The sequence below is a fragment of the Diospyros lotus genome, chromosome 10 (genome assembly GCF_014633365.1).
Source record: "Diospyros lotus cultivar Yz01 chromosome 10, ASM1463336v1, whole genome shotgun sequence".
NCBI classification, from domain to species: domain Eukaryota; kingdom Viridiplantae; phylum Streptophyta; class Magnoliopsida; order Ericales; family Ebenaceae; genus Diospyros; species Diospyros lotus.
In genome coordinates this window covers 26,005,538-26,018,400 of record NC_068347.1, presented here as the reverse complement: position 1 = coordinate 26,018,400, position 12,863 = coordinate 26,005,538, and the positions used below count along the sequence as shown (strand labels likewise).

Genomic DNA, 12,863 nt, shown 5'->3' with positions numbered 1-12,863 from the left:
AGTTAAGAATCAGTTGGCGAAAGTCAGACTAAAGGATATTGCTGTTGAATTCTTGATTGAGGATGTCGTATCGTTTCCACATTCTCATGGAGCGTAAGTACGTGGCAGGTTCCGGTCACGTTATCGAGTATTAGCTTCTCGACATGCAAGGAGGTGGCTCTACTCCTGTCACTACCGGTTGTATCTGGAATTAGCTGGGTTCGCATTGAGCCTGGTGGTGCGAGTCAGTTTATCATTAGGATTGAATGCCACTGAATTTTGAGTTGCCTTTAGGTTGATAGGTGGTCGAGATAGCTTTGGGGAACGGTTGAGTTATGAAGTGGTAATAGGAGAACATTGTGGTTGTATGTAATATATGATTGATGACGTTCTTTAAGCTAGTTAAGGTATTGGCGATTATATCGTGGCCCTATTGAGGTGATGGATTGTGAAGTTGTGCTAGTGTGTTAAGTCAATAGGAACTGGAAAATGATGATATGGAATGTTCCAGAAATGTTGATGAGTAATATCATGAGAATTGTGAGTGTATCTTGAGGACATGGACTGAACGCGAATTTCGAGGACGAAATTCTATTAAGGAGGGGAGAATTGTAATATCCCCCAAAAAAAATAATAATAATAAAAATAATAAAAGTGTAAACTAAATTTACTGAAATTAAATTTAGTTAATTAATTTAAGTTATTTAAAAAAAAAGTGTTATTTTTGTGTGTCTCTCGTTGAAGCTTCTTGAAGCTTCTGGTGAAAAAAAGAAAACAGAGGAGCAGAGGGTGAGAGTTGGAGAGGGAGAGCTCGGGAGAGAGTTTAAGGCCGAGAGCTCATGCGAGGGGGAGAGATCAAGACCGAGGGAGTGAGAAAGAGAGATCGAACGAGGGAGAAAGAGGGAGGTGACAGCCATGGAAGCTCCGAGTCAGCTCGGCCATGGCCGCTGAGTGAGGCAGGGCAGCAGCTCGCGAGGGGAGGCAGCCATCGATGGTGGCCTTGCAGCGACGTGGAGCGCTGGTTCGTGGTGGCGCGAAGTAGCAGCCAAGAGCTACGGCGGTGGCACGGCCGCAGCTGTTGCAGCCATGGAAGCTGGCCGAGGCGGTGGCTGGTAGCGGCTGTGCGCATGGAGGAAGATGCGGAAGAAGAAGAAGAAGAAGAAGAAGAAGAAAAGAAAGAAGAAAGGAAGAAGGAGAAGGAAAGAAGAAGAGAAGAAGAAGAAAAATGGCGCTGGAGCAGTGAGCGTGAGCGTGGGAGAAGAAAGGAAGAAGAAGGAAGAAGAAGAGAAGAAGAAGAAGAAAGAAAGAAAAGAGAAGAAAAGAAAGGAAAGAAAAATAAATAAGGAAAAAAAATAAATGAATTTTGGGATTTGTCGGCATGGGAAGTGATCAGGTACGTGGGTAATAATTTGTAGAAGCATTATATGTTTAAATTATAAATTTTACGCGATTAAAATTAATTAATTTGAGTCCCGGTGGTGTTATTTGCCAGGAAATGATTTAATTTACCTCGGGAGCTTGAGAGAGGTCGGAATCAGCTAATTTCAGGCAAGATCCTAATCCTTTCCTCGTATTCTTTAATTCCCGTGAGAAACCCTGTGATTTCTCATATTTTATACCCTCCCTTCGTCTGTTTCGATTCGTTTATTAATTATGAAAATTTGAGTCGTCTGATTTAAATTTAATTTATTAAGCTGGCTTCGAGGATTTTATTAGCGTGATTTAATTTAAAATAAATATAAGACTCATTGAGATTTTAATTGTGGTGCGCTTACGTGGGCCATAGCAAGGGAGTCAGCTTTAACGGCAGAGTCGGTGTGGTGTACAGGCAGTCTCGTCAATCCCTATCCACTCTGATGATTGTGTAGGGTCTACTCTATTATTTTCTACTGTGCCAGGTGTTTTCTCGATTCTTGTGTATTTCGGCACAGGAGTTTGTGTTTGTTTATTTATCTTGTGACCGCTGTGTTAGCGGGGTACCCGTAGTGCATACATGTGTTTTTCTTCGCTTCCGTTGCTCTCATCTTTGAGTATGCATGCCGGGGTGGTTTTTGTCTGGTGTCTCATTCTTTTCTCCTCCCGTAGGTGCTCCCGTTCGGGTAGTCCGGGTGCTTGGGATATCCGGGCGGGGGTGCTTACAATTACTGAATATGGAAGGTTTAGGGGAAGAAAACGAAGAAGAAGAGCAAGCGGGAATTGGATGACGAAACATCAACACAGTTGTAGTAGTTTCTTGGGGACAAGAAACCTCTCAATAAGGGGGGATTGTTACGACCCCAAGGGTATATTAGTCATAGTATATTATATGTATTAGTTAGTTATTGTACTTTGTTGTTTCCCTATATGTACCTTTCAGTTGTTCTAGCAACTAGAAGCCTAGACAACCTATAAATAGGCTAGAGTAGCTAGAGAATAGCAGGTGTTGAAAGATATTTGATTTCTTTCCCTCAAACTCTCTCTCCCTGTTCTCTCTGAAATCTCCCTCCATTCTTCTGATTTCCCCCTACTTTTCCTTTCTCTCTCCCCCGATTTCTTCCAAATTCCCTTAAAAACCCTAGGTTAAACCTTGAGGCGTGACAATCTCGTTTACTTATGAATGTTTTCAAGCTCAATTCATTTATATATTTTCATATTCGTGTTCAGTTCGTTTAACTTAAACGAGACTCATTTCGAGCTTGTTCGTGAACAAAAAATGAACCTAATAAATGAGTTGGCCATTTTCAGAATTGCTTATTGTTCTCGAATAATAAACTAGCATATTCAAAAGATAAATATCTTCATTGGAAAAAAAAAAATTGTTCATTAAAAGGATAAATTAATTATATAATTAATTAAAAATAAAATTGATTATATAATCATTTATAAATAATACACTATATGGACTATAATATATAAAATATAAGTATAAAATATTTTAAACGAACAATGAATGATCTTTAAATGAATTATAAAATGAACTTGTTCATGAACTTAACATGAGCTTGTTCATGAGCACAAACAAGCAAAACAAGCTTTTGTTCGAGCCCAGCTCATTTATTAAATGGGCAGAGATTTTTTGTTCAAATTCATTTGTTTACTTAATAAATGAAGATAAACAAGCTCAAGTTGAGCTTGTTCACGAACTGTTAATCGAACATACTAGTTCATTTACACCCCTATCGTGGGCCACACATGAGACAGACTCTACTGACAGGACATAAGCCACTAGTTACAATTCAAAGAAGATACTGACAAGAATGTGATAGTCACTTAGGTGTGTAACAAGCAAGAATAACAAGCAATAAATTACCCCTATTCTAAATGCCCAAGCAATAACGTAACTTGTGTCACAAAGTATGTTTCCAATTGCCTAACTTTGACCTCCACAAAGAGGAAGTTGTAATGTATGTAGCTTACAGCTGTTTAATAACCAGCCAAAGCAAAAGCACATCAGCTTATATGAACTGAAAAAGGATAAAAGGAATCCTAAAAGCTCAAAATCCAAAATAAGGTAATGCTTAAGGAAAGTTAAAGATAGAAATCATACCTGATGAATAATCTCTGGCGTCAAGTTGAAAGTAACTCGATTTGACTGAAAAATAAATTCAAAATAAATTAACAACAAAACCTTCTATGTGATTACAAGAAAATAGTAATCCAAATAGTTGAGAAAACAAATCTTACTGAAGAACATAACCACATATTTTTGCAAGGAATGAAGCAATTCAACAACTCATCGCAGATGTTAGGAAAGAAAAAAAGTCTGTTAACTTAGCTACAGAACGGCCTATTAGGGTTTAGTCAGTAATCCAGATGTTTTGAAACTAGCATTTGGATTGGGATAGAAAAATCTGTTACCTTAGAGCTTCAACATTTTCGAGTAGGTTTTTTTATCTAGAAATCTTCATGTTTTCATACTAATAAACATGCAAAGGAAATGCAAATGCAGAGAAACCTAAATGTGAACACACAAAGACACATGAACATACGACACTGGGGCATGCACACCCTCCCCCCCCCCCCCCCCCCAAAAAAAAAAAAAAAAACACACACACACACAAACCAAGAGAAAGAGAGGCATATATGTTGTACCCGACCATCAGCTGATGGTTTGACATCTGCAAGCATTGCACTTTTAAACCCCACCCGCTGTCTTTTCACCTTTCGGGCGTCTCCTTCCAGCAACTTCTGCACTTAATTTGTAAATTCGACTTTCTGTCAGACAAGCATCCCAGTGCTGTACAGGAGTTCAAAGGAAAATGAAGCTCTAAAAACAAAAATGTTTGAATCATATCTTAATAACTACTAACCTTCCTTGTTGCCCAAAATTCAGCTTCTGTCAAAACACCTCCTATCACAAATTGCTTATGGAGTTTCTGCAACTCACTGTGGAGGATAGATGTTAGTGCCAACAAACTGAACTATGTGCCAGATTGCTAACATCTTTGAAACAGGTGTTAAGCTCCAGCAAAGAGCTTAGAAGCTAGTGGCCTGTCTTATGAGCAAATTCAATTAACTTCTACATTTGTGCTTTCCTAGTGGTGAGAACATTTGTTCATCACTCATCTAATAGAAACAATCACATGTAGTTGAGTACTTAAGTCTATTATTACTTTTCCACACACATTTATATGTATATCAAACTCTTATAAGTCTGAATGTACGATTGCATTAATCAAAGTATCAAACTGTCTTTTCAATATAAACTTACCCATCTTCCTGCAGTAGCTTAATCCGACGCTCCATTTCTGCAGTGGTAAGTTGTTCATCATGAGGTGTAACAGCAGATTTCTCAGAGCCACTTTTGCCACCACTTTTGCCAGCTTCTCCAGCAATGGCAATAGCATTGCCTATTCAAGAAGCAACAGATGCAAGATACTAAAGTAAAAAACGTTCAACCAAAAAATAAGAAAAATTTTAGCTAGTTGTCTATGATGGTTAACAACACACAAAAAAATATAAAAACCTTCAATAGCATTCTATGCTATTATATGAATAGTTATCACATAATAATATAAAAATGTTCAGATGAGTACTTTAAGTAGATGTAATTCATGAACACAGCATTTTAAATTTCATTTATAAAATAGCCTGGTACAAAGCCAGAAATAGAACAATCATAATGTCAATTAGATAATCCATCTAAACTTTCTCTTGGTACAAAAAGCTATTTTTCAAATGCCAACACAAAAGATTAATATCTAAATTCTTTGAAGAATGGAAGTGTTGCAAATTAACACTTGTCCCCTAAAAGACCTAAGATTTTCTTTTTGTAATAAAACAATTGCCCTCAAGGACAGATCCGGTACAACCAAATCCTAAACAATTGTACAGTTAATGGCTCAAGTTAAACAATTCATTCATAGAGATAATGCAAGAATAAAATCTCTAGATCGGCAAAAGAAGATATATGAGATAGATCAACAACAACGAGAAGTGAAAAAAATAAATACATCTGTCGGTTCCCTCTTTCTTCTTTTTCTTTGTTCTCTTTTTTTTTTTTTTTGGGGGGGGGGGGGGGGGGGGGCATAACATGCTACAAAAATGCATATAAGAAATATAACCAGCAAAACTAGTAACATTAATGGACTCCAAATCAACCAAAGTGAAAATCCAGTCTTATTTTGGGCTGAAAAGCCGAAGAATAATTATTGCAGCCAGAATAGAGACCTACCTACAAACTCTTTGCAAACATCACGATCAGAGAAGTTTTCAAACTCAAAAATGTAACTCCCACCCTGCAACAATGCATTCATAGCACTTCATGTTTCATTCATGATAAATTAACCTCATGTCCATTAAATAGGTCAGAAAAAGGGAAATGAACAGATAATCCTGATTCATGAGGTTAAATGCTGAGAATGAACTGAGATACTGCAACAAGAATTCAATAACTAAAGAAAAACAAAAGGCAATTTTGCCTAAGCAACCTGTCCATGAGTGAGATTAAGCAGTGCTTGCCTATGTGATCCCTCCTTGGTGAACTTGTGTCCTGGCAGTTCATGACAAAGATCAATGGAGGCACATTAAAAATTCAATCAAAAACACATGGCATTTAAAATTCATATATATCTACGTAGGGTGAGTACCTAAAATAATTTGAAACTGTAATTTTGGTACCAATAGAAAAAATAAGATGTACAAAAAGATCATCCCTAGTGCATGAGGTTCCCAACTTTGCAAGAAGGACGAATATTTATGCTATTTTCTGGTACAAGAATTCTCAAGAGAAAAACAAATCAAATTACATACATGTATGCATTTTTCTAGATAATGCAAACAGCAAAAATCTATTCATTTTTTTTTCAAATTTTCTATCCTAACAAATAAACAAATTTATTGTCAATTCCTTTGTCTTCTTTTGATACATTACTTTCATTTTTTATTATACCTCTATAGCATCAAGTTCCCAGATAAGGCATTAAACCATGCATTGGAAGAATAAAAGACAGGCAGAAAGTGAACAGTAATTTTATTAAAAGACTCCTGCAAAACATTCCAAGTTATATAATTTGCTTAATTGCTTTAGTAGACCAAAAGTACATAAGATTTATGAATAATACTGAAGAAGCCTAAGGCTCCTTGACGAAAAATATCAAAAACCAAACATGAACCAAAGTAATACCTTTAATCAACTTGAACTGTACGTCAAGGCTTGGTGAAGATCCTGGGTTGTTAGGCCTGAAGATGAACCTTTCCTCTGTCTGAAAAGTTGAAATGGTTCAAATTTGCAACCAAGAACCACGGATACATCATCAATAGACATTTACTAAACTTTCTCCATTAGAAGGTTTGAATCCTTTAATCCTCAATCACTACAACATGAATTTATTAATGCATTTCATAATTCCTAACAATACAACTAACCCAAATTCAAGGTCAGTGACCTTCTCACAATGCCTTAGGATTAGTGTTTTGAAAAGCACTAAGTGCACTTAAGGCTTAAGCACAAAAGGGTACGGAGCTTAAGCTCAAAGTGCAAAGTGAGCGCATATAAATAAGATAAAGAGTATAAACTTTTATATGCATAAAACATATAAACTATTAAAAAATTAAATAAGAATTAGGGTTGCAAATCTAACAAAAGATGAGATACCATTTTTCCTTTATACTTTATAACAATTTACAAGTTCATGCAACCATAGCAAAAACACATAGGGGACATATAAAAGGATATAATCTGGTCAATTGCTGATCCTGATGGAACTTGGAAGATAAACTGGTTAAAGGATCTGAATATGCTAAAACTTCTTTTTTAATTTGTAATTTTTTATTTTGTTGAGTCTTCTTTTGTTCTTTGTAAAAGTTTGGCAAAAAAATCCATTTTATTTCAATAACATGATTTATACAGAGGATGGATGGAAGAATAAGGAAAAATCATTCCCAATTTACAACAATCCCCAGTTAATCAATCCCTAATTTACAACAATCCCCAGTTAATCAATCCCTAATTTACAACAATCCCCAATCAATCAATTCCTAATTTGGAATCAATCAGCAATTCCTAATTTACAACAATCAAGAATCAATCATCAATCCCTAATTTACAATAATCTGGAATCAATCATCAATCCCTAACTTAAAGCAATTAAGAATAAATTAGCAACCCCTAATTTACACCTAATAACATGTTTCCTTCAATATCTTTTGCTTGGTAAATATAACTGAGACTTCTTCTTATTTTAAACAAATGTATATATGATTTTATTTAGATCTTTCGAAGATCTGATAATAACTTTTTGGGGTAAGGATTCCATACAAGCAGCCAAACTATTGTAAAAATTTAAAACAAATCCAACCATCCATATTGTTTGATGAAAAAAAAACTAAGTGTATTTCTGAAACGCCCTTTAATAGCACTCAGCTAAAGTCACTGAGTTTCACACAAAAAAAGCCCCAAGCATGCGGCACTTTGCACTTTTTTAAACACTGCTTAGGGTATCAATGGCATGCAATCATCTACAGTAATTTTTTTTTTTTTTTAGGGATGACATCAGTTCAGCATTGGCTTCAGCTGCGCCAAAATCACACTAGGAAATTGCCATGAAACAAATTATCTATGTATTACTCCGATGACTTCTACTTTATCAAAGATTGCTTGTTAATGGTGCTTGGAACTGGGACGATTAAAGGAAGGTTAAAAGGAAACCTTAAAAAAAAAGTTGTATTTGGAAGACTAGTTATTTTCTTCTCATTTCTCACAAACCACCAAATTAAGACACATGCATATACCATCAAAATTCCGATTCAGTGTTTTTCTTCTTCCCGTTCTCCCTTTTCCCTCCGCAAATCCAAGTTCCAGATACACCATATGTCCGTGTGTGGGCAGACATAAATTGCAGTCACGCATACAAACAAAAACAAAGATTTGAAAGAATCACCATGTCCAGTACGCCAGGAACACCAGGGTCCTTCACTGAAGGCTTGTACTTGGCACGCTTGACGACCTTCCCGCCTCCCATTCTCGGATTACAAAGACGAGAGGATCAAATCGAAACCAATCGAGCTAAGGCAACAAAATTCCGCACTGATCTGAACAATTTGGGCAGGGAAAATAATAGAGAACAGTGAGTCGGTTTCTTCTAGGGCTATGCTGCTGGAAAGTCGAGAAACCACTTGCGATCTAGATATATACTATTGGAGAAAGACCAGCGATCCTGTGCTTAGAGACTGGGAGTGACGGGTGCAGGACCGCCAATCGCCGTCGCGTCGTCTGAGGTTGTGGGCGCCAGCGCCACCTGGTGCAAATGGCATGAGCCTTGCGAAAACCTCTGAGCGTATATTTATATATTGACAGATTGGCCTAAGTTTTTACCAAAATCCGTCTGTGCCCCAAAACTACATGTTCTCATGTTAACCTTTTTGGGCAAGTACGGCCACGTAACTTGAGCTGTAACGGGAGTATTATTATCTATTATTAGATTAATATTTTGATATTTAAATTTATTATAATTTATTTATGATCAAATTTTTATATTACATAGCAACATAAAATTTATCCGACACAAACACATTAAAAGAAAAACGACGTAAACCTCTTAAAGGAATGGGATCCACGTACCCAACCCTGCTACCTCGCATCGGATAATATATTATCTTTATTATTTAAAAAAATTAATAAATTATATCTATATTTATATTCTTTTTTAATTCTCGTACTCACTCAGTGGAACATTTATAACATGTTTGATTTAATTATGACAAATTAACGATACTTACTTTGACAATGACTTAAACTCGTATTTGGTTCAATCTAAAATTAGACTCAATTAATCTTCCTTTTTCCACATTTCTTCTCTGTAGACAGTTGGGAGTAATGGCACGTGAAATTCAAATGCAAAGGTTATGCAGCAGAAATGGCAAGTGTCAAATCTGTAGAGCTCTTCTTTGAGTTGGAGAACCACTTATTATTTTTTTTTATGTACTCAATACACATTCATATTATATTTATATCTTTCACAAATCAATAGGGTGTTTGGCTTACCCTTTTTTTTTTTCAAGTTATTTAGTTTTTAAATTAAAAATTAAATAGTGTTTAAGTTGATAATGTATTTAGATAAATATACTTTTAAGTTAATAATTAATAATTATGTGTTTGGTTTGAAAGAGTTGATAAGTTATTAAAATTGAACAAAAATATTAAAATAGACATGATATTAAATGATGTAAAATTTTATCATTAAATATTAATAAATTATATATTTATATTAAAAATATAATAATATAATATTATTATATATAAAATATATGTTTATTGTTGTTTATATATATATATATATATATATATACACACACACACACATATAGAGATGGCAAAATGGGCTGGCCCGTTGAGGCTCGGCCCGGCACCGGGCTAGGGCCAGCATTTTGCTGGCCCATTTAAGGTCGAGCCGATTTGGCCCGACGAGCCAAATGGTGGCAGGTCGGGCTGGCCCGTTTGGCCCGCTAATCAACCACACCCCCCCAAATAGCCCGCGCCCCTCGCTCTAAGCCTCGCCTCTCGCCTCTCGCCCTCGCCCTTGCCCTCGTCTCGCCCTCTCTCGCTCATTGCCTGCTGCTGCTTACCCTTGCTCTCACGCCGCCTGTCTGTTGTTGCCTAGCTAAAGATAAGTTCAAGTTGTTGATGAAAAATATGAATATTAGAGGCATAATTTTTAATTATTTTTTTTCTTCTTATTTGTAATTTGGCCTCCAGAAATGACTCTTTGAGCATGTTGTTTTTCTTCATCTGGAATTTGTATGCTCATATAGTAGTAATTTTAATTGCTTATCTGGTTAAATAGTTGAATGTTTTGTGATTGGATTGCTTTACCAGTTTTCTGCCACATACCACTTTCTTTGATACAATGTGTAACCTTGCAGCATTTTAGTTGCGGTGGCTACCATTTTCTTATTTAATTTAATTTTAATTGTTTTAAATATCTATAAAATTACTTGTTTATTTTGTAACTTCTGATATAATACATTACAACTTTGAGAATGGCAGGTGTAAAGGAATTGGCCTGCAACTAAAGAAGGAAGTAGGTAAACGGAAATGGGCCACGTAGTCAAAGTGGGCTAAATGGCCAAAAATGGTATCAAACAGAAAAAAAAAAAAAATCTGGGCGGGCTAGGCTGGCCCGTTTGGCTCGCGGGCCCGTGTAGGGCCGGGCTAGGGCCAGCAATCTGCTGGCCCGTTTTTAAGCGAACCGATTTGGCCCGGCCCGTTTGCCATCTCTGCACACATACATACACACAGGGGGAGGAGATGAGGATGGGGACGACGACCAGCAGTGGCCAATAAGGTGACGGATGGCTAGCAACGAAGGAGAAGTTGAAGCAGATGGGGGTGGCGATCGACGGGTACGACTCACCAACCCGATTGTGGCTTACGGTGACCTAGCTGGACGATAGCAACGATAGATTTGGATGAGAGGCAATGTCAGCAACAACGATAATGATAGAAGCTCGAGGGAAGATGGAAGTAGAGAAGGACAATGAGGGTAAATATTAAAAATGTTTGAGGGCAAAAAGGTAAATAAGTCAGTTAACGCAATAGTGTTTTTTGCAAAAGTTGGGGGCACAAGCTTTTTTAAAATGCTATTGTAGTAGAGTTTAAGCTACATAACTTTTAAACTAATTAGTATTGTCAAACACTTAAAAGAAAAATGTTATATGGCTTATAAGTTGCATAACTTATAAGCGGTCAAACTATTTTGTCAATCACCCTCCAAGTAAATTATAGTGTCACCTAAATACAATCTAGTATTATTTAATCTCATCACTAATTTATCATATCCTTAACTTAATTATATTAAAAATAATGATTGAGTCAAACCTATTGTTATTTTTTTAATCATTTTCTCTAATATCCATTGAATACTCATACTTATTTCTTATCTCAATCTCTCCATTAAAATTTAGGGTTATTGATTTTTTTCTTAAATAAGATTATTAATATTAGTGTTATTGAATGTTACATCTTTTATTTAGCTAAATTAGATCCAACACTGTAATATCTAAAATCTTTTAAAAAATTTAGATACTGATGATGCGGAGCCGATCACCTTATTCTGTCTCGAACCAAGTACCTGCAAAAAGGGTGGGGACTTGCTCCCCGTGATCCCTCCGACGCTCAAGTCAGTTCATAGGGTTTTAGAGGAGTATAATAGTAATGGAAAAATAATATATGAGTCCCTTAGGAGTCAGATCCCATACCTGTAGAGGTTGCCCTCTATTTATAGATGTCCCGTGGCCTTTCCCTTAGGAGATAAGATATATTTCAAAAGGAGAGGTTGATCCTCTTTCCATGGGGAAAAAAGATAATCTTCCCTAATAGAGATAATTCTTGGGATATTTAAAGATATCATTGGTTGACTTAGTCTTCTTCTTTATCTCTTTCCAGTTCAAAATCATAATAAAGATTATAAAGATAAGTGGAGCTCCTAAGTCTTGACACGTGGCGATCGCATATTGGTCTTTACTGGCACACATGGCTCCGAGTTAATGGTAACCTCCCAGGGGTAGTACAGTAAAATTGCCCCCCTGTAAATATTCCCTCATCACTTGCCCCCCACTCCTTGAGCTGATCGAGTAAGAAGGTTGGGCAGCTGAAGGAGTAGTTGTCACTGTTTTTCTGAGCCTCTGTAAAAAAGTTCTGCTAAAAATTTGGGTTAGCAGTCTCGGATGCTGAATTCGCTTCTTAAGTCTCCCAGTGCCTTTTCAGTCTTCCCATGCAAAGGGTGATTAGGTCGCTCGAGGTGATAGTGACGTTCGAGAATTTTCCTTATCTTCGAGGCCGCTGGCCGAGGCTGTGTGCCTTGTCTTCGGGGGCCACTAGCCGAGGCTATGGTGGCCGAGGCTGTGTGCCTCGTCTTCGGAGGCCGTTGGCTGAGGCTATGGGGGCCGAGGCCGCTTGCCTTTGGTCTTCATTTGGCGGAGGTTCGTAGCCTCCGAACTGATGCCTTTTGGTTTTCATTTGGCGGAGGTTCGTAGCCTCCGAACTGGTGCCTTAATTAGTAGGGGTGGTCCCCTTTGGTCTTCATTTGGCGGAGGTTCGTAGCCCCCGAACTGGTGCCTGAATTAGTAGGGGTGGTCCCCTTTGGTCTTCATTTGGCGGAGGTTCGTAGCCCCCGAACTGGTGCCTTAATTAGTAGGGGTGGTCCCCTTTGGTCTTCATTTGGCAGAGGTTCGTAGCCTCCGAACTGGTGCCTTAATTAGTAGGGGTGGTCCCCTTTGAGTCGTTCATGTTTTCTGGTTAGGGGTTCGAGGCCCTGCGAGGATCACATTTGATCCTTTCATATTGAGTGTTCGGGGGTTCGAGGCCCCCCGAGGATCATATCTGATCCTTTGTTTTTGAGTGTTCGGGGGTTCGAGGCCCCCCGAGGATCATATCTGATCCTTTGTTTTTGAGTGTTCGGGGGTTC

The 12,863-nt window shown here is 37.4% G+C and overlaps 1 protein-coding gene across 3 annotated transcripts in view; it reads right to left on the bottom strand.

Moving 5' to 3' along the window:
• The window catches only part of LOC127811321 (general transcription and DNA repair factor IIH subunit TFB1-1-like), a 38,096-nt gene extending 29,364 nt beyond the window's left edge, over window positions 1-8,732 (bottom strand). Inside the window, exons 1-8 of one of the 3 annotated variants that reach the window (XM_052351065.1) lie at window positions 8,340-8,732; window positions 6,584-6,662; window positions 5,889-5,950; window positions 5,633-5,696; window positions 4,670-4,808; window positions 4,269-4,344; window positions 4,051-4,146; window positions 3,506-3,550 (exon numbers count right to left, since the gene is read on the bottom strand). In XM_052351065.1, the coding sequence (XP_052207025.1) occupies window positions 3,506-3,550; window positions 4,051-4,146; window positions 4,269-4,344; window positions 4,670-4,808; window positions 5,633-5,696; window positions 5,889-5,950; window positions 6,584-6,662; window positions 8,340-8,420 (642 nt within the window). In that variant the 5' untranslated portion in view covers window positions 8,421-8,732. Of the gene's footprint in view, window positions 1-3,505; window positions 3,551-4,050; window positions 4,147-4,268; window positions 4,345-4,669; window positions 4,837-5,632; window positions 5,697-5,888; window positions 5,951-6,583; window positions 6,663-8,339 lie in introns of those variants that run through there. The other 2 variants (XM_052351066.1, XM_052351067.1) reach the window with 2 other exon arrangements.
• Window positions 8,733-12,863: the final 4,131 nt, after the last annotated feature.